The sequence below is a fragment of the Quercus suber genome, unplaced genomic scaffold, assembly GCF_002906115.3.
Source record: "Quercus suber isolate HL8 unplaced genomic scaffold, Cork oak 2.0 scaffold_322, whole genome shotgun sequence".
Taxonomy (NCBI): Eukaryota; Viridiplantae; Streptophyta; class Magnoliopsida; order Fagales; family Fagaceae; genus Quercus; species Quercus suber.
In genome coordinates, this window is record NW_027069776.1 from 198781 (window position 1) to 224223 (window position 25443).

At 36.1% G+C, this 25443-nt stretch overlaps 1 protein-coding gene and 3 long non-coding RNA genes across 4 annotated transcripts; 1 reads left to right on the forward strand and 3 right to left on the reverse strand.

The window, feature by feature from the left end:
* Positions 1-2940: 2940 nt before the first annotated feature.
* Positions 2941-4884, reverse strand: LOC136071536 (uncharacterized). The gene is made up of 3 exons (XR_010632835.1): positions 4676-4884; positions 4419-4564; positions 2941-3466 (listed from the first exon to the last, which is right to left on the reverse strand). It is a non-coding gene; the product is annotated as an uncharacterized LOC136071536 (long non-coding RNA).
* A 165-nt stretch (positions 4885-5049) lies between these two features.
* Positions 5050-6689, reverse strand: LOC136071535 (uncharacterized). The gene is made up of 3 exons (XR_010632833.1): positions 6062-6689; positions 5506-5538; positions 5050-5428 (listed from the first exon to the last, which is right to left on the reverse strand). It is a non-coding gene; the product is annotated as an uncharacterized LOC136071535 (long non-coding RNA).
* A 1218-nt stretch (positions 6690-7907) lies between these two features.
* LOC136071537 (uncharacterized) lies at positions 7908-9059 on the reverse strand. The gene is made up of 3 exons (XR_010632836.1): positions 8920-9059; positions 8364-8396; positions 7908-8286 (listed from the first exon to the last, which is right to left on the reverse strand). It is a non-coding gene; the product is annotated as an uncharacterized LOC136071537 (long non-coding RNA).
* A 1604-nt stretch (positions 9060-10663) lies between these two features.
* Positions 10664-11797, forward strand: LOC136071539 (uncharacterized). Its single transcript, XM_065782961.1, has one exon. It carries the CDS (start codon positions 10815-10817, stop codon positions 11577-11579), a length of 765 nt encoding a protein of 254 aa, XP_065639033.1. The 5' UTR covers positions 10664-10814; the 3' UTR covers positions 11580-11797.
* The last annotated feature ends 13646 nt before the right edge of the window (positions 11798-25443 follow it).

The window sequence follows — 25443 nt, forward strand, 5'->3', positions numbered from 1 at the left end:
CCTCGTTCTCCACCATGTTGCTGTTAACGTCGTCTATTAACTTCTCTAGTTAACTCTTGGCTTTGTTGCGTCAAGTCCATCATTGCAGCACAGCGGCCATGGACTACAAATGTTGTTGGAAGGTCATCGGGGTTATTGGTGCATGATTTGCGTGACTGGAGGTGTTTCCACTCTCCTGGTGTCCTAGACTGGTGGCCATTGACCTAGTCCGAACCATGCAACCTTTTTGTCTTGGAAAGAGCAAAGAAGTTATCACATAGAAACTTTTTTCCTTACTATCCCCATAGACACCGCCAACTAATGATGCATGAAAATCAATAGGTTGGAATGCTTCGGATTATGTTAATGGCTTTTGGTCCTGAAAAGAAAATAAAGAATTGTCAAGGGTGACTGGTGTAACCCGGCGAAGGACCCTCCAACAGTTAAGTCATTTTTCTTTCTAGAACACAAGGAAGGGAAAAATAGTGAATGGTGGTACTTACCTTAGGCGAATAGGAATTGTTCCTTTTATAGAGAGTTAGAAGTGGGTCTACTTGTTCGGATCCACCACCATCATGGGTGATGTGAATAGTTAATGGAGAAAATGGGTAAATGAAGTACGTGGAGCGAATTACAAGGAACTCCTTCCATGTTTTGAGAGTAGTACACTATGGTCAGATCATAAGGAAGTTTATGAGAAGTCCTTTTGTAGAATTCACCAAGTGTAATTTGGTCATCCTTATGTTTGTATTATGGACGACCTACCTGGTCTTATTACCAAGGGACTTGTATTGTTTCCTAAGTACAATGTTCTTGTTCTCCTCTTCTTTATGTTTCCTAAACATGGTCAAGTTATGGACACGGTGACTATGGATGATCATCATGGACGAACATCCTTAACTTAGTCCCCATCACCTCTAAAACCTCTAAAATGAAGAAAATAATCCTAAAACCACTACAATAACAAAAATACCTCTGAAATCATTAGAATGACCAAAATAACCCCTCCCCCACTTGAAACCATTAAAATCAACAAAATTCCCCAAAACTTCATAACAACAAAAAATACATCGAAACCACTTGAATGACCAAATTATTTCGAAACCTCTCAAATGGCCAAAAATTCTCGAAAACAGTAAAAATGACCAAAAATACCACGAAAACTCTAAAAGACAAAAATATTCCAAAGCCTGTAAAATGATTAAAACGATACCCCCAAAATCACAAAATGACCAAAATGCCCTCAATTCCCCTAGCATGAGCAAAAAGACCCTAAAACCTCAATTTGGATTAGACTGACCAAGACTGATTAGGCTCAGACTGGACTTGTCTGTTTAGGTTTGGTCTAGGGATTTAACAGATGTAGGGTTGTAAATGAGCTGAGTTTTGTCGAGCAGTGCATGTTCAAGCTTGGCTTGACAGGAAAAATCAAAAGCTCGAGCTTGGCTTGAGCTTGTGACAAGCCTGAAAATAGTGTTTGAGCTTAAGTTTGTGGGAAAGCTAAAAAGTTTGAGCTTAGCTTAGCTTGGCTTGGCTTGACTTGATTAATTAGTCAAGCCAAACTCAAGCTTAATATCAAGCTCAAACTTGAGCTTAGGTCAAGTTTTTGAACTTAAGATCTAAAAAAATTACATCATTAAATACTTAAATCTCTAAAATTAAGAAAAAAGAAAAAGAAAATAGTATTCTCATTTTATCATGCATTTGGTCTTACTTATGATTAGCTATTATTCAAATTAATAATTTACATAATTAAATTCATTCATTTATTCATTCATCATTCCTTATCTACAGTTTTAGCAATTATTCAAAATACAATTTTTACATTCAATTTAGATGGTGAAGGACTAGAACAAAAATACCTGTTTGTAACTATTATGAATGAGAAAATATTAACATGTTTCATAACTTTACTTTAGATGATTGATAGGGTAGGATCATATGTGGCCTACTTAATTATTTATTTATTTTTAAATGTAATTATAATCTAAAGTGGTTCTTTATCAATTTAAAGGGAAGGAAAAAAATTAAGGTAATATGGGTAGTGGTCTCATGTTGGCCATGTCATTATTAAAACTAGCATTTAACCCGCGCAATGCACGAGATCATTTTATGAATCAGGAAACAATCAACTTAATATATTATACTTAGATAAAACTAAAAGCTAATGATTAATTAAACGAATATAATTTTTTCCTTCAAGGGTCTTAAATTTAAGTATGAATTTCAAATTTGTGTGCTTTCTATAACAGGAAGTCTCAAACAATAGGATGATTAAATAAAGATGGATTGAGTATAATATTATTATCAGAAATAGTTTAAAAAAATAAATAAATAAAACAATAGAATGGACCAAAAATGCAATTGTAATTAAGAGTTAAAAGTGAAATTTCAAGTTCTATTACAATCTCTCCAACATATTTGGTTCACAAACTACAATCATTGTTACTCATACAGAGTTTGGATTGTGCACCTACACTTGAGTTTAGAATCTTGTCATTGAAATTGATAGATGGTAAATTTTCTTTAGAATCATGTATATCCTTTGAGACCTCAACTACTTCAAGTACTTTGTTTTATCCACATGACTCTGGAATCAAAACTCAAAATGAAATACTAAGGTCATCACCATAAAATATAAATGCATCTAATTTGACAATAATAAGATCTGAGAAACTAATCACTCACCAAATACAATTATTCCTACCAATCATAACCATTTGAGCCAAATATCAAAACTAAAAATCATTTCGATGAGACGGAGAAATCAAGAGTGAAACAAAATTCCTATAGAATGCAATATAGAAAAGAAGCAGAGACAGACCAACTCTTAAGAACAAAAGTGCAAGAGCATGACAACAAAGGATTAAGACTTGAAGAGACGCCCAAAGAACCAAAAGAGAAGACCACGGTGCTTGTTTAAACTTAGGTTCCACTTACAACATTTCAAACCACTTAGCTGCCAAGTGCCAATACTCACAACTTTCAACAAACACCTGCTGCCCACCAAATTGATACCAAGTGAAGGCCTAAGGCCTTGACATAGCAACTTTGAAAAGTATTATAGGTCCTATATAGTTTATGTTTCAACAGTTTGTACCAATTTAAAAATAGGCCAAGGGGAGTACAACAAACATCTATTAGACAAAATAATACCTTACATGGAACCTAAGTCCAAAAGAAAAATATATAGAATAAAAAATAAAGAAGCTTGTTCTACAAATTCTCTCATGACTTTGATAGGGAGAACCCTCAAAGATAACAATATAGCAATAGTCTTCCTATGCACTTTTCAACTTTGACAGCCTATGAACATATTGGAACTTCTTCAAATTCTTACACTGAAATGAAACACCAATCCATTTGCCTTTCTTAGACCCTGAAGCTTCCATGAGGACCATGATTTGCCTGAGAATAGGAAAATTTTTCATCTGCTTCAATGTTGTTGCAGACTCTGTTTCTTAGCACTTCTCTCCTTCCAAAAGCACTACATAAAGACAACATTCTATTAGACTTATTCTCAAATAAAATATGATCAATAAAAAAATGTTTGCTTCTCCTTCCAAAGGCAGCAACAGAGAGGTACACCCCAATAAGAAATTGAACGATTAATAAAATTTCTTAGTTTCCGTTTAGTTAAGTTGTGCCCCCAATTATTGAATAATTGTTTAAGTCTATTGCCGGAGAAAAGAAGAAGCAACTATTAGACAATATTGAATAAAAATAAAAATGCTATATTTTTCATCTCAAAGATTCGACATACAACATTGTTCATTTTGCAAAGATGCTAAGTCCTTGACCCTAATTTCACAAAGATTAAACTCACATTGAATAAAGTTATGTAAGACCCACATTCTTTTTTGCTAAATAATCAAGTGAGAGTGGCCCTTAAACACAATTCAATCATTGAATTTTTAATTCCATTTTAAAGAACAAACAACTTGAAAGATAAATATTCACATAAAAAATAGGCAGGGAAGGGAGGAACAATAAGATCAAAATTAAAGGAAAAAAAATGTATAACCACGTCACTTCAAAAACATTTAAGGAGCAACATAATTGGCAAATCAAATATCAAATATAAATTAGAAGAAGAAAGATGTATATTAAGTAATGAAGCACACTTGCAGCCCATGCCTCAATTCCAATATGGCAACAAACAGAAGCCAAATTCTCAGCCTCAATGCTTAAATCAAGGAGCTAATTTACTACAGATAAAGCATGATAGATTGCCCCCTAATATCATGCCCAATGTCTGACTTTGATCTTTGCAATTACCTTAGGAATATATTATGCATTTACTTTATAACTTTTCCTTGTACGAATTACTTTCTATAAATGATGTAAATAGAATTTCTCATAAACATATTTCAAGCCTGAATCACTGTCCATGATTCCAACAGTAATTAAAGCATGTAAAATTTTCAAATTGATCATACCCTTTCTGGCATAAACAATGGTGTTTTTTGTATTGCATGAACATGGCAATCATCACTTGGACTTCTTTCTAGAGCTGCTAGGTACTGATTCATCAGATGGAGCCAATGACGCAAAAGCTAATTCGTCATATCAGCATAGTTGATTCCTGTTGCAAAAAGCATTGAATGTTTCTTCAAAGTTTTAAGTAAAAATTTATTTAAAATTGAAAGTGAATAAGAAAAACCTAAGCAATGAGAGATGTGGATAAGGAATTCACCATCATTGTCTAGTTTGTGATTTTAATGGTGACCCAATCATCAGACCTGATAATGTTCATCATTGCTGTATCTTCATCATCAACTTAAGCCCTTGTATCACTATAACACATGGCATCAATTTAAAAGTAGAAAAAAAAAATAATTAAGACAAACAATTTAGAATGGCAGAAAAGAATACATGGCCGACCCTCTAAAGATCTATAGCCTTAGAAGCATGAACACTCCAAAATCCCTATACTTTAAATAAAAATAAAATACACCTAAATATATTAATTGATTTAATCCCTATATCCCCAATGTATCATTGCTTAATTTTTTTTTAAGAATCGACATATCACTGTGTGATCCATGTCCATATCAACCCCAAAATTTTGGGATTAATGCTTGGTTGATGTTGTTGTTTTAGTAAGAACACACAATTTTTGTGCACTCGGTATGTCCATAATTACATCGAATTATCAGTTTTTGCTTTGCATATAACATAAAAATACCAACACATAAATGAACAAATCAATGTAGAATTTGATTATTAATATGAAACAAAAATTCATTTCAAAGATAAAACTTAAAGAAGGCCAAGATTAGATAAAAGTGAACATATATGTATATAACTTGCATTTCTAGGATTGGACCGTAGTTGAACATCATCAACAGTGCAATAGTGGTTGAGTTTTTGAATGCACTCATCGACTATCAATTGTACTCCGAGGGAACACTTTTTCCCTTCCGTTAATATCCGTAGGAACAACTCTCTGCCCAAAATAAAAAATCAATTAGCATTTAGTTAAACTCAAAATTTGAAGGAAAAATCAAAATAGATTTTATTTACCACAGATTGGCCCGTGTATATGCCTCCTGAAATCTGAAAGAGTAAAGTAAAGAAGTGGAAATCATTAGTAATATAAGAAACGGTGGAAAATGTAAGAACCTGAAAGAGGAGCAGTCAGATTGGCATAGATTGAGATAACCATCCCGCTTTCCATTTGCTTTTGATTTTGCCTAAAAGAAGGAGGGGGAGGATAGAGGAGAAATTGAATCTAGTTTTTTTATTTCATAATGGAATCAAGTTTTTCATACGGTAAAAAGACCTAAAATAAATATCAATGCAACATTCAATCCTATTCTTATTTAATCCCAACAATTTCCTTAAGATTAGAAACAGAAGTACCCAAACCAAAATCAATATTTTTAGTGATTTCTGTAATCTAAAAAAACTAACAAAAACAAAACAAAAGTAAATATCTAAAATTGAGAAAACAAACATTTTGATAGAGAATCCAAAAACCCAAAACAAAAACGAATCAAATCTAAACCTACCCAACAAAAAAACTTAATTAAAAGTAATGTTTTATACCCAAACCTACAAAATTGAGGAAAAAATTTACCTTTGTTGATGTCGGTTCCGGCAATCTGATGGTCTAAGTCTGGCAAGGGATGGTGATGACTGACGGTATGAACTCTGTCTCCACTGTATCGTAAGCGTTTTTTTTTTCTCCTTCCCTTTCTCTACATCTCTAGGTTTCTCCTTCCCTTTTTTTTATTATTTGACTTTAACCGTTTTTTTTTTAATATATATACACAAAGACTGCCAAACGGTGTTAATGCTGGGATACAATATAATGTAGGCAGTTACCCAAAACGAATGCAACCCAAATAGGCAAAGCAAAACCTATTCTCATCCAAATTCCTGAGTAAATTATTAAAAAAATCTAAATCTAAACCAATCCAACCAAGAAATTCAAACCTAAATTATATTCAATTCCCAGATTTAAAAACGAAAAGGAAAAGGAAAAAATCGAATACATTAACTTTACCAGTTATGGGTACACAGCCTGTCTCTTTGATGGTGGCAGATTTTTCCCTACCCAGTCCCCACTCCGTGCTTTCTCTGTTTACCGTTCTGCCAAGGTTTTGGGTCTGCAAAATTGTTTCTTGAAGCTTTTTGATTTCGTCGCCTCTCTCTTTCTCTGCTTCTTTCTTCGTGTACTCATCGCCTTTCTCTGTTTCATTGCCTCTCTCTATTTTTGACCCAAAATACCAATTTATTAATCAAAACCAACTCTGACCCAAAATACCAATCTAAATCATAATTAACACCCAATTGATTCTCCAAATAAAAACAAAAACCCTAATTTTTTAAATNGGAACAATAAGATCAAAATTAAAGGGAAAAAAAAAGTATAACCACGTCACTTCAAAAACATTTAAGGAGCAACATAATTGGCAAATCAAATATCAAATATAAATTAGAAGAAGAAAGATGTATATTAAGTAATGAAGCACACTTGCAGCCCATGCCTCAATTCCAATATGGCAACAAGCAGAAGCCAAATTCTCAGCCTCAATGCTTAAATCAAGGAGCTAATTTACTACAGATAAAGCATGATAGATTGCCCCCTAATATCATGCCCAATGTCTGACTTTGATCTTTGCAATTACCTTAGGAATATATTATGCATTTACTTTATAACTTTTCCTTGTACGAATTACTTTCTATAAATGATGTAAATAGAATTTCTCATAAACATATTTCAAGCCTGAATCACTGTCCATGATTCCAACAGTAATTAAAGCATGTAAAATTTTCAAATTGATCATACCCTTTCTGGCATAAACAATGGTGTTTTTTGTATTGCATGAACATGGCAATCATCACTTGGACTTCTTTCTAGAGCTGCTAGGTACTGATTCATCAGATGGAGCCAATGACGCAAAAGCTAATTCGTCATATCAGCATAGTTGATTCCTGTTGCAAAAAGCATTGAATGTTTCTTCAAAGTTTTAAGTAAAAATTTATTTAAAATTGAAAGTGAATAAGAAAAACCTAAGCAATGAGAGATGTGGATAAGGAATTCACCATCATTGTCTAGTTTGTGATTTTAATGGTGACCCAATCATCAGACCTGATAATGTTCATCATTGCTGTATCTTCATCATCAACTTAAGCCCTTGTATCACTATAACACATGGCATCAATTTAAAAGTAGAAAAAAAAAATAATTAAGACAAACAATTTAGAATGGCAGAAAAGAATACATGGCCGACCCTCTAAAGATCTATAGCCTTAGAAGCATGAACACTCCAAAATCCCTATACTTTAAATAAAATAAAATACACCTAAATATATTAATTGATTTAATCCCTATATCCCCAATGTATCATTGCTTAATTTTTTTTTTAAGAATCGACATATCACTGTGTGATCCATGTCCATATCAACCCCAAAATTTTGGGATTAATGCTTGGTTGATGTTGTTGTTTTAGTAAGAACACACAATTTTTGTGCACTCGGTATGTCCATAATTACATCGAATTATCAGTTTTTGCTTTGCATATAACATAAAAATACCAACACATAAATGAACAAATCAATGTAGAATTTGATTATTAATATGAAACAAAAATTCATTTCAAAGATAAAACTTAAAGAAGGCCAAGATTAGATAAAAGTGAACATATATGTATATAACTTGCATTTCTAGGATTGGACCGTAGTTGAACATCATCAACAGTGCAATAGTGGTTGAGTTTTTGAATGCACTCATCGACTATCAATTGTACTCCGAGGGAACACTTTTTCCCTTCCGTTAATATCCGTAGGAACAACTCTCTGCCCAAAATAAAAAATCAATTAGCATTTAGTTAAACTCAAAATTTGAAGGAAAAATCAAAATAGATTTTATTTACCACAGATTGGCCCGTGTATATGCCTCCTGAAATCTGAAAGAGTAAAGTAAAGAAGTGGAAATCATTAGTAATATAAGAAACGGTGGAAAATGTAAGAACCTGAAAGAGGAGCAGTCAGATTGGCATAGATTGAGATAACCATCCCGCTTTCCATTTGCTTTTGATTTTGCCTAAAAGAAGGAGGGGGAGGATAGAGGAGAAATTGAATCTAGTTTTTTTATTTCATAATGGAATCAAGTTTTTCATACGGTAAAAAGACCTAAAATAAATATCAATGCAACATTCAATCCTATTCTTATTTAATCCCAACAATTTCCTTAAGATTAGAAACAGAAGTACCCAAACCAAAATCAATATTTTTAGTGATTTCTGTAATCTAAAAAAACTAACAAAAACAAAACAAAAGTAAATATCTAAAATTGAGAAAACAAACATTTTGATAGAGAATCCAAAAACCCAAAACAAAAACGAATCAAATCTAAACCTACCCAACAAAAAAACTTAATTAAAAGTAATGTTTTATACCCAAACCTACAAAATTGAGGAAAAAATTTACCTTTGTTGATGTCGGTTCCGGCAATCTGATGGTCTAAGTCTGGCAAGGGATGGTGATGACTGACGGTATGAACTCTGTCTCCACTGTATCGTAAGCGTTTTTTTTTTCTCCTTCCCTTTCTCTACATCTCTAGGTTTCTCCTTCCCTTTTTTTATTATTTGACTTTAACCGTTTTTTTTTTAATATATATACACAAAGACTGCCAAACGGTGTTAATGCTGGGATACAATATAATGTAGGCAGTTACCCAAAACGAATGCAACCCAAATAGGCAAAGCAAAACCTATTCTCATCCAAATTCCTGAGTAAATTATTAAAAAAATCTAAATCTAAACCAATCCAACCAAGAAATTCAAACCTAAATTATATTCAATTCCCAGATTTAAAAACGAAAAGGAAAAGGAAAAAATCGAATACATTAACTTTACCATTATGGGTACACAGCCTGTCTCTTTGATGGTGGCAGATTTTTCCCTACCCAGTCCCCACTCCGTGCTTTCTCTGTTTACCGTTCTGCCAAGGTTTTGGGTCTGCAAAATTGTTTCTTGAAGCTTTTTGATTTCGTCGCCTCTCTCTTTCTCTGCTTCTTTCTTCGTGTACTCATCGCCTTTCTCTGTTTCATTGCCTCTCTCTATTTTTGACCCAAAATACCAATTTATTAATCAAAACCAACTCTGACCCAAAATACCAATCTAAATCATAATTAACACCCAATTGATTCTCCAAATAAAAACCAAAAACCCTAATTTTTTAAATTTAAAACAGAACTTTACCGTGGAGGCTTACGGCGGTGGCAGAAGATCTGGTTGGCGCCCTTATGGTGATGGCAGAAGATATGGGTGGCACCCTTCTCTCTATCTCTGTCTCTCTCTTTTCACGATCTCTCTCTCCTTTCTCCGTTCGCTATACACACACACACAAAGATCGATTCAAATCTGATTTTTCAGAAAAATTTAAAAATTTGAGGAATTCAATAATATAGAGAGGAAGAAACAAATACGTGAATCTTGAAATGGAAAAAGATTGAATTAAAGAACAAACCTGGAGCCTAGATTGAAGGGATTGAATATTCTTGAAGAAAAAGATTTGGGTTCGTGAGAAGAGAGAGAGTTTGGGGATATTGAAAGAGACTGTACGACTCTTCTTCATCTTGATCTATGTCTGATGTTTTGGGTTTCAGTTTTTAATCTCTCGATCTCTCTCTCCTCCTTCGTTCTCAGTATCGCAAGTGTTTTTTTGGGAGTATTGTAACCGGTTAGTTTTCCTTTTATAACCAAAGGCTTTTAAACGGTGCTATAGCGTTGCTAAACGATACAATGTGTCACTTTTTAAAGTTACGTCACTTTTTTGATTTGTCAATGCGTCCTTAATTGTAAGCACTTACTTTCTCTCAGCTTTGTCTATTATATATATATAGATATAGATATAAAGATATGTGTAATAAATATATTTAGCTAACATATATAAACTTATAAATGAATCTATACTTGAATTATTATGAATCAAGCTTAATATCTCTCATAAGTTTGTTCGTGAATAAATTTTTTTGCTTGGGCTCGGCTTATTTATTAAATGAGCCTAAAATTAAGGCTCAAGTTTGGTTTATTTATAAATAGACAAATATAAATAAGCTTTCTATCAAGCCGAGTCCAAATTGTTCATAATCGACTTGGTTTATTTACGGCCAAGGCGGTAGAGATTAAAAAAATAAATAAATAAATAAATAAATAAATAAAGCGAAAACCGAAGTGTTCGTAATTAGAGAGATCTGGCGATGAGTGTTGAGTGTTGACCCAAAACAACCACAATCACCAGCACCTCACTTCTCCCCCGAAAACCAAAAATATAGCAAACAGAAGATTATAGTTTCTTAAACAGAAGATCTCCCTTTCGCTATGGACTCTTTGCTAGCTAGCTACGGCTCTTCAGAAGAAGAAGAAGAAGAAGAAGAATCAAAATCATCTCCTTTCCTTTCTCTCCCTAAACCTAAATCTTCCTCTCTCTTTCTATCCCTCCCCCAACCCAAATCCAAATCCCTAAACCCAAATCCAAATCCAAATCCCAACCAACACCAACATCAACCCAAAAGGGTTGTCCAATTCCGTCCTCCCATAAAATCAACACACGATGAGGATGAGGATGACGAAGACGAAGAAAAGGAAAGCAATCGGCGAAAGGAATCCGAGTCTTTGGCTGCTGCTCAAGCCCCGTCTGTGAAGTCGTTCTTGTCCAGCATTCCGGCACCCAAGAACTCCATCACTTTGGGCGTTCTTTCGAGCCGTCGAGCCACCATTGAGGCCCCCCAACCCCCTGCCGAATCCTGTTATGCAAATTACGAATTGGGTAGTCATCACAATCTCAATGTCAACATGGATGATCAATCACAATATGTTAGTAGCGGTGGTGAGAGTTTGAGTTATGATGCTATTTATGGGAGGAATTGGGGTGATACTTTGTCGGGGAGCTCGACCTCACAAAGTGCGGTTACTGTGCTGGGGAAGAGAGGGAGAAAAGAGATTCCTACGGAAGAAATAGTTGAGGTCAAGCAGGATGAGTTGATGAAAAATCGGCCGAGAGAGGATCAGGTCAAGCTAACTGGAATTGCTTTTGGGCCTTCTTACCAGGTAATAATTTCCAACTGCTGCATTCTTCATTTTTAATTGCATAGCGCTCTTTAAATTTTCTGCTTATTTATGTGGCAAGAGGTGCAGCTGTTTTATCAATACTCATATTACAAAAATTGTTTTCTTAATCATTATTCCTTGTGGAAGGAATTTTTATGCATTTGAGATTATAACTCAATTGCAACTTTATTAATTTATTTTAATTTTGGTGGAACAATTGAGTTGTATAGGCACGCCACTCTTATTAATGTTCGGAGTAAGAAAATTCTGACAGTTTAATTTTATATTAAAAAAAAAAAAAAAAAAGAGATTGGTAATTAGTTTGAAGGAAGTATCTATTTATGGTATTGGTATATAATGGTGATGCCGTGATGGTTTTTTTAGTGGTTTTATATTAAATAAATAAATAAAAATCTTTGAATTTTAAACTTAATTCACCAAATATTTGTTGCTAACATTGTATATAATTTAGTTGCTTAGTGGTGTGTTATATCATTTATGTTAATTTTATACGAAATCCTTTTATTAGTGGCCATGCAAGCTTCATTAAAAAAAAAAAAGAGAAAACTACCATAATTTTTTTTTTTTAACCCATATCCATTAACCCACCCATGATCCACTTAATTTGGGTAAGTCTTGATCCAACTCAATTAAAAATTTAGGTTAAATGGGTAAAGACCCAATTGGGCTAAATGGTTTAGGTTTTGGTGAGGAAAAGGCTGGAAAATAGTAGGGATTATAGGGTTTCCAAAGGGGACAAGGATTAGTAGGGTTTGGGGATGAAACAAAGGAGAAAAATCAGAATTTGGGCCACTGTTCCAGTGCTGTGAACAATAATTCGTGAACAGTAAATTAAAGAAGAAATAACATTCTAGGTATCACACCTAGACTTCCTAAGCATCACACCTAGGGGGCATTTGGTTCGTTGTGATGTGCCCTTGATGGACATTACGATAATGTGACATTAAGGTTTATGATTTATTTTATTTTTTTCTAACATTACCATAATCTAAAATTACAAAATATATCACATCACCTTCCTAAACAAGGTAATGTTCTGTTCTTATATTGAGATTACATTAATAAGATTACAATAATATAATATTATAATGTAATGTAACATCACGGCGAACTAAACATCCCCCTAGGGTTCCTTGGCATCACCTTGGAGAGGGTTGCATCGCGCAAAATATAAACGAAATCTTCATAGCTCTTAAGTTCTGAAAATATATTATTAATTCCATTAGAAAGCATTACAACTCTTTAAATAGAAGACTTATACATATTCCTAGTTGAAATAGGACTTTAGTTAAAAATAAAATAGTAATAAGGACTTGGACTCGGACTCGTTGGGCTTTACTATTAAGTCCAAATTAAGTAAGTAAACTCAAGTAAAACCAAAAAAGGCCCATTGGACTATTGGCAAAGCCCTTTCCTCTTTGTATTTTCTAATATTGGGCAACCAAATGGCATTAAACATGAGTTAGATTCAAGGATTTAGTTTTGGAGGAGCTCCAGCTGTATGAGGAGACTTGTTTATGATCCACTTGTAAAAGAGGATTTTTTTTTTTTTTTTTTTTTTTTTTTTTTTTTTTGGTGGTGGGTGGGGTTGGTGTGGGGGAAGGGGGGGGGGGGAGTGAGGAGATTTAAGATTCAAATGCAGGTTCTAATGTTTGGTAGGTGTGGATCATATAGGCTATTGAAATTTGCATGGTTGATCGTGGAGCAAACCATTAGTGGTAATATTTCAAGGAAAGAAGTTCATGAAAGAAAGGTTCATAGTTGACTCCCACTTACAAGGTGGAAACTATTAAAATTTCTTGGACAAGTCTTGGAAACCAGTAGTAGTCACAGGATTGATGGCAGATTTAATGTGCTCTTCCTATAAAACTACTTTTTCTTAAGTGCCTGCAATGTGTGCTACCATATGCTTTCCTCTTTCTTGGGAAACAACTAATTATAGACAGCGAGGTAATGGGTGGAAGTTAGAGGAGGAAGGAGAGGGAGAGGGAGAAGTAGAAGGGAAAGAAAACTGGAGGAAGAAAATCTTGAAACCAAAACTCACATCATTGTCCTCTTTATGTCTTCATCTTCTTTTCTTGGTAGGGGTCACTTAAGCTCAATGCATCTTGCTGAAATTAGGCCTGTAGAGCTCAATGCATCTCACAGGATTCATCTACCACTACTACACATGTGGGACTAAGGTGTAAAGCAATTCTCCCCTATAGTTATCATCTTTATCTTCTTTACTATATTTTAGAGAGAGAGAGAGAGAGAGAGAGAGAGAGAGAGAGAGAGAGAGAGAGAGAGAAGTGAGAATTGAGAGAGAGAGAGAGCAGCTGTAGTGTTTGGACATCATCCTTTGGTCTGATGACATCCCTTCCTCACCCTCTCCACCCCACCCTCTCCCTCTTCCTCAACCTTCACCTTCTTTCTTTCCTTTTTTGCCACCCTCACATTTTCCTTCTCCCTCCTCCATATGCTTTCCTCCACAGTTTGGGTTTTTCCCATATCCTTCCCCCCACCCCCCCTCCCCCCACCCTCCTCCACCTCTACCTTTGCCTTCCCCTTCCCCACCACCTCAAGGGTCTAACCAAGATTTGCCTAAACAGCCTACCCTTATACCTGCACCTTTAACCATACCAAGGTCTCCCTCCATTGAAACCTCTCTAAACATCCCTCCTAAACCTCAGTCCTCTGTTCTTGGGAGCAGCAAGAGGTCATTTCATATTGATGCAAAATCTTTTTCTTTTTCTTTTGATGGGGGGTGGTCTGATTCGTATGCTATACATGAGACACGGCGGAATGTTAAGAGCTCTATTTGGGTTGGCCGTAGGGGCATGGAGTGGATATATACTTGTCTCGAAGATATACGAGATTGGGTGCCTAGCCATGTTTTACTCTGTAAGAGATTCAGGGAAAATGGGAAGTTGTTAGAGTTCTGTGGGAGATCTAACAAAGCTGGTCTGTTTGTAGTTATTGCAGTATATTTTGGAGGTTCTAGGAGAGGCTGTATCATGATACCAGCAAGCTCTAATCATGCAGGCTGGTCTTTATTTCAGAGAGAGTTAAAGCATTTTTTCTCTGGTGCAAAACCAGCTTCTTTGGCTGAAGTATCCTCCATAAAAGGTGGTGGAGGAGGTCAGTCTGCTGGTGGTGGCCGGAGTGGGAAATTTTTATCTGTTTTTGGTAATAAGCAAAAGTTCAGAAATTTTGAAAATTTTGGAACTATATCGGGGCAGAACGTGATTCATGGAGACTCTACAGAAAATGGTACAGTTATAAATGGCAAAGTTTCAATAAAAAATGGCAAACCCACGTGGGCTTTCATTTTTAAGTTGACTCCAGCTGTGTTGAATTTGAGAGTGTTCAAGCCTGAGGGTGGGAGACGGTACGTTACCTGTCTGGTTGATAAGGAGTTCAGAGGGCCTAGGGCTGTTGGTGGTGGGCTTGATATTATAGCACCTTCTGGTGGGCTTGTTAAAGCCCAACCCGTGGCTACAGTACCCTCACTTAGTGAGGGTACTTCGGTCAAACCTAAGTCCTTTAAAAGAGTCTCCGTGGGTCAATCTTTGTGGGAAGTTGGTGAGAGCCCAAAAGGACTTACAAAGGGCGATGCTGGGTCACCGATGACAGCAGCGGTGCCGGTCTCGGAGATGCCTGAGGCTCCGACGAGAGTCAAATCGGCGTTACCAAGTCCTGATCAAGCTCCGGTGATGCTCGCACCCAACCCAGTGGCTTTGCACCCCGATATGGAAGGCGATATCGTCGCTTCTGCCCTCCCACTACCCTTTGGGGTCACCGGAGAGTTGGAGTCTCCGATTCTGATTTATCCTCTACCCTCTGGGGTCATCGAAGAGATGGAGTCTCCAATTCTGAATAAAGGGTCATAGTGGGAGAATCAAAATCGTTTTTCCCCTTTGTCTGAGCTGGGTAACGAGATGGGTACTGATCAGATTAATGAGGAAGAGGAAGGAGTGATCTTGAGCTCCGGTGAGGGATCGGGCTGCCCTCCTGCTGTTGCCATGAAGCCCGAGGTGGGTTTAGACTTGCCCTTTCCTGTAACTGAGGTGGGTTGTGTGGACATTACACCTTTGGCTCTATGGGACCCATATTATGTCAGTGATCTCGTCACTTTGGAAGAAGATTCAATTGGGTCTTCTATGGAGGAGGAATTGGAGCCTTCAGAATGGGTAAGAACGATGATAAAAGGATTTGGTACTTTTGTGGGATTCCCCATTGCTTGCCACGAGAGACAGTGTATTGATTTTTTCCAAAAAATTGAGAGGGTTTGGGAGCAGCAAGAGACTATTGCTGCTACTCGCCAGACAAGCAACTCTACCCAAAAAGGTATGAGGGAATTAAGGAATTTGTTTTCTTCTATTAATTATGATGGGCATTCTGGTAGAGGTACTAGAGGCAGATTGACATCCTCTGGTTTGGGTTTGTCTGTTGGTCAATGATTTTGAAACTTCTATCTTGGAATGTGAGGGGTCTGAATGATCCTCATAAGAGAGTAGTTGTGAAGAACCTCTTAAGGGAGTGGAAGTGTGATATTGTTTGTCTTCAAGAATCTGGGGGGCCTTAGATGCCTGGGGGGCCTTAGATGCCTTGCATACAGCTGGGGGTATAATCCTGATGTGGGATAGAAGGGTTTTTGAGAAAATTGATCTAGTGGTTGGTAGTTTTTCAGTTTCAGTTTTATTAAAGGGAGTGTCAGATGGCTTTGAATGGATCTGTTCAGGGGTGTACGGTCCGACTAACGGAAGCCTTAGGGATGCCATGTGGGCAGAACTGGACTCTGTGCGGTCATGGTGGGATGGGGCTTGGTGCTTAGTTGGTGATTTCAATGTTGTTAGATACCCAATTGAGAGACTTGGCTGTAATTCTTTTAGTCCAGCTATGTTTAAATTTTCGGATTTTATTGCAAATCATTTGCTAGTGGATTTGCCTTTGGTGGGAGGTGAGTATACCTGGTTTCGAGATTCAGATAATCCGTCAATGTCCAGAATTGATAGAGTTTTGATGTCAGCTGATTGGGAGGAGCATTTCTTAGATGTATCCCAAAGGACTCTCCCTAGGGTGGTGTCCGATCACTGTCCTTTACTAGTGGAGGCGGGTGGAGTTTCAAGGGGGAAAAGCCCTTTTAGATTTGAAAATATGTGGCTTAAGGTGGAGGGTTTTTTGGATAAGGTGCGACTTTGGTGGAATAGTTATCACTTTGTGGGGCTGCCTAGTTATGTTTTAGCTTGTAAGTTGAAAGCTTTGAAAGGGGATTTGAAGCATTGGAACAAGCATGTTTTTGGAGATGTAGCTTTTAAAAAAAAGAGTCTACTGACTGAGCTCTTAGACATTGACATGAGAGAAGAGATGCAGGTGATGACTCCAGAGGACAGGGCTAGAAGGTTGGTGGTTAAATCGGATATAGATTACTTGGCTTCTTTGGAAGAGATTTCTTGGAGGCAGAAGTCCAAGGCCCTTTTTATTAAAGAAGGTGATAACAACACGCGGTTCTTTCATCATTAACTGCTGCCCGTAGGAAGAAAGACACCCGTTTAGGCACCTTTGCACACCAAATGCCCTTCCAAGGAAAATCATCAGTGTTAGGACTATATAATAGCTTATAAAAAGAGCGCACATCAAAAACCCCAGACGTGGTCAATCTCCAAACCCAGTGATCCTCCCCCTCACCTCTCGGCATAGCGGAATAAATAAGCTCAAAAAAGGAATAAACAGTGACTGCCTCCCAATCTTAGGACCATGACGGAAAAGTAAATTCCAGCTCCTATTTCCTTCAGAATTAGATATAACCAAGTCGGAGACCCATGCTTCTTTAGAAAGAGAGCACGCAAACATAGCAGGAAAAAGCTCCTTTAAAGGAATAGGCCCACACCAAGGGTCATGCCAAAAACTAACCCAGTAACCCTCCCCCACATTAAACTGAATTTGACTAAGGAACTTCCCTATGCCTTCCTTAATACTTCTCCACATCCCACACCCGTGAGAACCTCTTACCCCTCTAATGCACCAGCCCCCTCTCCCCTCACCATATTTGGCTGCTATAACCTAACGCCATAATCTGTTACTTTCATTTCCAAAACGCCACAACCACTTCCCGAGTAAGGCCTTGTTAAACAACTCAATCCTCCGAATCCCCAAGCCACCACTCTCAATAGGCAAACAAACCTTATCCCAAGCAACTAAAGGGTATTTAAAAACATCCTCCGAGCCCCCCAAAGGAAATACCTCTGAATTCTTTCTATCCTAGCTGCCACCGCCTAAGGGATAGTAAACAAAGATAAAAAGTAGGTGGGAAGGCTTGAGAGAGTACTTTTTAACAAAGTAAGCCTGCCACCTTTGGACAAATAAAGTCTTTTACAACCAGAAAGCCGTTTCTCCATCTTTTCTATAATAGGATTCCATATCGACACATCCTTATAATGGGCCCAAGAGGCATGCCCAGATATCTCATAGGCAATGTGCCCACCTTGCAACATAGGGTACGGGCCAAAGCATTCAAATTCCCAACATCCCCAATAGGAACAATCTCACTCTTACCTACATTAACTTTCAGGCCTGTAATAGCTTCGAAGAAGATCAGCACCATCCGAATGTATAATAACTGGTCCCTAGAAGCTTCGCAGAACAAAATAGTATCGTCAGCAAAAAGAAGATGAGAGATACGCACACCCCCTTGTCTATGGGTCCCCACTTGAAAACCACAAAGAAAACCACCATTTCCGTTCTCTTCAGTAGTCTACTCAGCACTTCCATAACTAATAGAATAAAAGGGGGGACAAAGGATCCCCTTGGCGTAGGCCACGAGAACTACCAAAGAAACCAGCAGGAGACCCATTGACCAAAACTGAGAATTTACTTAGAAATACACGCCTTAATCCAACCTCTCCACCTCGCCCCAAAGCCCATCCTTTCCATAAGGTAGAATAAGGCATTTCAATTCACTGATCATAAGCCTTCTCTATGTCCAATTTAACTATGACACCCGGGATGCCACTCTTCAACCTGCTATCTAAACATTCATTAGCAATTAGAACCGAATCAAGAATCCGTCTTTCTCCCACAAAAGAATTCTGAGAGTCAGATATCAGTTTATCCAACACCCCACGGAGTCTATGAGCCAAACCTTAGCCAATAGCTTGTAAAGGCTGCCCACAAGACTAATAGGGCGAAAGTCTTTAATATTGACTGCATTAGACTTCTTGGGGATCAAACACAAAAAGGTGGCATTAAGAGATTTTCGAAAACACACTGGCATGAAAATCCTTGAAAAATGCCAAGACATCCCCTTCCAAAACATCCAGCATTTCTGAAAGAAAGCCATAAAAACCCATCTGGCCCAGGGGCCTTATCCCCTTCCGCCTCCATGAGAGCCTCAATGATCTCCTCCTTCTCAAACTCCCTCTCCAACAAAGACCTCTCAGATTCTCTAAACAAGCAAATTCTAACCCGTCAATAGTAGGCCTCCAAGCTTCCGGTTCTGATATAATTTTTTATAGAAATCCACTACCTATCTGTAACCTCAGATTCATCCTCATATCGAAAGCCATCCACCTCTACTTCCCTTTTCTGATTGGTACGCCTATGTGAATTGCAATTCTATGAAACAGCTTTTCTATTTAAATAGTGATTTAATGCTTAACTATACACACACATATACATCTACATATACATACATATATATATATATATATATATGTATGTATGTATATATGAAATTTTTACTAAAAGGAAACATTGTCATGTGCCATTATAGTTATAATTTGCACTTATCTTATTAAGATCATAAGACGGGAAATGATATAGATAATTGGATAGGATAGATATGGTTTTTCATAATAATTTTTGATAGAATTTCAATTTTAATAAATAACAATCAAAACTGAGTTATATAAAATTTTGCCACCCTTATCCAATTCATTTCAATAGTTCTATGAATAATTTTTTAATTTGACTTTTTTTTTTTTTTTTTATACATTTGTGAGAGATTCATTTATCAAAAATGGTTTTAAAAAGTTCATTTTATTGATCAGTAATGTTTATGATCAAAAGCATGATGCTTCAACTAGTGGTAATAGAAAAACCACATATGACAATCAATTTTGTCTCCAACAAGGGTATATGCATTTCTAGTTAACTACAATTAGTCTACAACTTCCGATAGAATCATTAAAAATAAGTTTTTTTTTTTTTTTGGGAAAAAAAAAAAAAAACTGAGTTGGCATCCACTTTTGATGACTATGTTATTTATAATCAAATTAAGATATCAATCAATTTTTGGTGTAAGTAGGAATTGAACTCTAGCTCGTTTGCTTCTGATGATTGGGTTTCTTATCATCAAACCAAGATATCAATTAGTTTTTGGAAGGCGGAAATTGAATTTCAGATCATTCAACCATTAGAGATTTAACCTCTTGAGATAACTAGAACCCACATAAGTTATATATATATATATACATATACCTTTTTTTTTCTTTCATTTATTTTCTTTCAGATTAAACCACAACCACAAGTTCAAATTATTTATTAAAGTACTTAAAATAAATTAATATAATTAGTCCCTAATGTTATAACAAATTGGAAGCAAAATTGTACATAAAATATTCTCTACACTCTCAATTTCTCCAAATTTCCCTTGGTGAGCCCCTTAACATCCACAGCCAAACTCTGTTCACCAAGCCTTCTGAACCCTTTACCCAAAACCTTAACTACATGCTCATTTGCCTCTAAAGTGGACCCCCACCCACTCCTCATCATCATCTCATAAATCCTGACCGTCGATTCCCTCCTATCTACACCAATCACTGCCTTGATCAACTTGATGGGCCCCTTGTCATCACACTAGATCCACCCCTGCCATAATCTATCACCGAGTATGTGGCAAAAGGTGCGGGTCCGGTCATGTCAATTGGATCGGGGCAAAACAAATTCGAATAAAAAATGGTATTTTAAATGGGTTAAAAACGAATTGGATTAATTGGGTTGCAAGTGTTTTCAATATATATTTTTTCACATGAACTATTGGTTAAATTTTCTTTTTCTTTTTTTTGTTAAGTGCATAAGCTACTCAATTGTTATACTTGTGGTTAAGGGTGTTCGTGGTGCGGTGCGGTTTTGGGTTATTTTTAGCACCGCATCTTGTGTTGCGGTTTAGCCAAAACCATTACTATACCATACCTTATTTTTGCGGTCACATATACAGTGCGGTGCGATGCAGTTTAGAGTTTAGAGTTTAGCCAAAACCATAACCACACCGCACCTCGTTTTTGGGGGGTCAAATATGCGGTGCAGTATAAGATGCAATTTAAAGTCGATATATTTTTCAAATTTTGGGCTTTTCCTACCCAGCCCAAATTCCCTTTGTTTTGGGTCAAGTTTTAAACTATTGAGCTAGTTTTTCTTTGTTTTAGGATGGCTTTCCTAATCAACACATACTAGAGTTATTAATTTTTTTTTTTTGAAAACTAGGGTTACTAAACTTTTTATAATATATTTCATAATAAAAACAGTAAATATATTAATACAAAGAGAGGGTGCGGTGCAATGTGGTAAGTTTTTCTTATTATAAAACCGCAAATTTCACTGCACTAACGGAGCGGTGCACTATTACTTATGATGTGGTTAGGTTATACCATTTTGCAGGAAGTTTTGGTGCGGTTTTTGTGATTTGGTGAACACCCCTACTTGTGGTCCTCCCACCCAATTATAAAGTGACATGTGTATTAATTTAATGACTCGCACAAGTGACGTAGATTTAAAAGATCAAAATACCCTTGGCCAGGTTGCTATAGTGTGGAAGTTTTGAAACAAAGTGGAAAAGGTTGGGATGTTTTCTCGGTGTGTCTAATGGGAGGGGTATGTAGCGATTCCCTAGGCACAGACCAAGGTCCAAAGGCTTGAGAAGGGAATAAACAAAGGTCTAGATGCAACTAATGGAACCAGAGGCCCACTTCAAAAAATCCCCCTTTGAAGGTCCAAATCAAAAGAATAATGTTCCCCACCTCGACCGAAGTAACATTGGATTCTTGGCCAAGGAGAAACCCGAGAACCACAGCCATCCCAACCAACGTCGAGAAGCCGAAAGGGGTAGCGTCTAAACGAGGCAACAATCACCTCCACATTAATTAGGTGACCCCACCTAACTTCAGTTGCATTTATTACTAAATGATAGACTTGAATAATGTCTCAAATCTAAAATCTCATTAAGATCCACATAAGCAGGGATGAGACACTTGATTGAACAAGTATCTCTCTACCACCATCACCACAACCCACTGAAAAGGGAACTCCTCCACTATAAATAGCGCAATACCCCCATCTAAGAGAGGATTCAAAAAAATAGAGAGGTTAAGTATGTAATGTATCAATGAGAAAGGAATGAATATGTAACAATCCGTTCTTGTGTTAATTCTCATGTCCTAATCTATTACTGTGTTCCTTTTATCATCACTTGGTTATTTGGTTTCTTGAATCTTTTTCTTTAGTTCTCCCGTTGTAAACAAATTTTCATGAACCCAACAACTAAATTGTGTTCATCAAAGGTTTTTGGAGCCCACCTTGGAACTTTTATCATGTTCATCTATATATATATATATATATTAATAGTCAAAACCGAGAGAAAATTTAATTAGATTTCAAATTGGAATTCAATTAGAGTATAATTTTGCGCCATGTGTCTCATCTAATCTAAGCTTTTAAAATTTTTGTGGCAAGAGAGTTAATTTAGTGTAAAAATTAGATTTCAATTAGAATTTAATTTTGGATAGTCAAACAATTATCCCTTGAACTCATGTTGGGCGTCTTTCATCTGTGCTACTATCTAGTGTGTACAAAAGACACAATAAACCTCCAAAAAGTTCCAAACTTTGCCAAAAAAAAAAAAAAAATCAACATCCATACCCCATCAGAGAAAAGTTATTAATGTGTTACCTATGGCAAACCCCAAAATCTGCAAAAGAGAAGAAATTGGGACATTAACCACAACAAGGACCAGAATCCCAGAAAACAAGATATTACCTTTACCTGAAACCTCATCCACTGGGGTTCAAACACTGATTAAATCGAAGAGGGTTTCCTTCGTGGTGGAGCAACCGTTGAGAGAGAGAGAGAGAGAGAGAGAGAGGGAGAGTTGGTACAAAGGGCTGGAGTCAAGGGTACCACTCATATTCACAGCTGTAACGGTGAGTAATTAACATTTGTTGTTTGACTCTCCCATTAGTTTGAGAATTAAAAAAGCAGCTAAGTGAAGTGTTTTTGTTGGTTGTACATGGAGTGGTACACAATTTATGGTATAGAAGATCTTGATTCTCTCTAAACACATCTTAGTGTTTAGTGTTGTTTGCATGCTTTTACCTTTTTTCCATATTGCTTTATATTTGATATGCTTTGTTTAGCCTAGCTCTTGGTTGCTGAAAATTGGTTAATCACATACACTTGGACTAATCGTATTAATTTTGCTTAGAGATGATATAGCCGTAAAAGGCATGGTTCACAAGGAAAGATTCAACAAACACATCATTTTGAATGTTGCTTCTCATAACAACGAAGGAAACGTGCTTCAAGAAAAGGGGGAAAAACCCACAAAACAGAAGGGAAATAATTATTTCATGACAAAGTAGTAGACATTAATTTATGAAAATAGAGGTTGGGCATTGAGTTAATTTGGGTTCCATGGATAGCAAAGATCATAATCTTTGGTCTCGAAATTGAACTTACAAACACCATCAGGCCTAATCTTCCAATTACAGTGACTGCATTGAGGGTGATCTCTATCAAATAGGTAGATATCAAATCACTGGAAATTATTTGGCCATTGAAAATTACAATAGTAATCGGTAGTGCCCCTAGGATTTGGTTTAAAGTTGAATTCGTAGAAGCCTGTTGGATACTGGATGAAATGAGGACCAAGATTGCCATCCCCAGATTTACAATGAACAGTAACATTCATGCCCAAGTCATTAAACAATGTTACATATACTCTACTCCTTTTGAAAAGCCCTCCTTTAACCTTGTGAAAACTAGAAAAAAAACAGAACAAGAAAAATTTGCAACAATACAATTCTATTGATCGAAATCATAGTGTACTCTTCAATGCAAATTTTGTTGGGTAAATTGACATTTTAAATGCCTCTCATTTTATAGAACCAAATATTATCCCACATTAAATGCTATAATCATCAAATTTGGCAACATTATATTACCTAGGTACGTTTTGCAATAGGATGTCTGCACTAGCACAACGTTTTTTGTTTTGACATCAACTTTTTCAAGAAAATTTTGTCATTTTCCTTTGTTTGGTAGCTCCCTTGAAATGAGTTGAAAAATTATCTCTTAATTTTCTTTATTTAGTTTTGCCTTAGATACTTTTTCCTTTTCTAGCTTCACGTGAGATAGAGTTGTTTTCCAAAAAACTATTAGCGGAAAACAACTATATCTCATGTCAGGCTAAATAAATAAAACTAAAAAATAATTTTCTTTTAACTAATTTTTCTTAATACTAAAATACACTGGAAGATGCAAAAAACTATCTTCATATGAGGTTTTCCTGTTACAATTAAGATTAAGAGAATTTGACCACCTATTCAACCTTTTCTCTACTCCACTGTTTTATACTTTTATCATGCAGCCAACTAATTAATTGTCACATATATTTTTATAAAATTTCAAAATAAAGTGTCATCTTTATCTTTTTAGTTTATAGAGTTTAACATAAATCCAATAATTAATGCCTTCCACAACTCTCACATTTAAAATTTTTATAAAAAAAAAGTAATATGTAAATTAAAGATAATATTCATCTTAGAGTGCTTTTTAGTTTTTATCTTTTTAATAATAGATGAAGATGGATTTGTTGTTGATAAACTAAGAAATTATAATTTAGTGACCCATACGTTTCGAATTGCGATATGCCCCTTCACTTTTGTGTTTTATGTATATAGACCACTGTTATTGTTGACAAATCCTCCCAGTATTGTGATAACATTATACCATTACCAAGCGAGTTTAAGGGTCTGTTTGGATAAGCTGTTTAAAAATGAGCGTTTTTAAAAATAGCGTTTTTAAAATGTGCGTTTGGAAAACACAATTTTAAAAATTATATTATAACGTTTGGTAAAATTTGTGTATAGTATTAGTCTAAAATTGTTGTTTTGGTGCAAATTACCAAAAAGGACCGGAAATAACTTAATTCTGATAATATTTTTCTATCATATTTAGAGTAGCTCATGAAAATAATAATAAGAATAATATTTACTTTTCTTCTAACCTTTTCTATAAATAAAAAAAGTATTATTATCAAAAATAAAAACTAAATTAAAATAATCCCAATTACTTTCTCTTTCCCCAAAGCTATCCAAGTACAATTGAAATTTGAACTCATTAGAGTTCACGTGGGGGGTCAGAACTCACAAAAAGCAATTAAACAAGAGCCACACAAAACAATTAAACAAGAGCCCCCCACACACACAACTAAAACAAAAGGCATAAGAAAAGAAGTTCAGCCTCCGTCAAAACTGAAGAGAAGAAGAAGAAGAAGAAGAAAAAAAAAGAGAAGCGGCTGGATAAAACAGAAGGCTGGGGGAATGACTGACAACATGGGAAAACAACCACTGGCGATGGTGCTCTCTTATTTCCATTTTCAATACCGCAACGATTGAGCTCTTTTTTGTTGTGTCAACATTCTCCATTGCTGTTCCAACATCCACCTGAGACTTTGAGCACAGTCTAGTCGCTGGAAAGTCAGGGAGGTGAGGTTATTTGCTGGTCGGTAAATTTGTCATTTAGCAAATGCGTGAGGGTATATCAGGTATTCAAGCCTTAAAAAGTATTATGAGACCTGCGTTTTAAGTGCCGTTTTCAAAAAGTTGGCTGGAACTCCAATTTC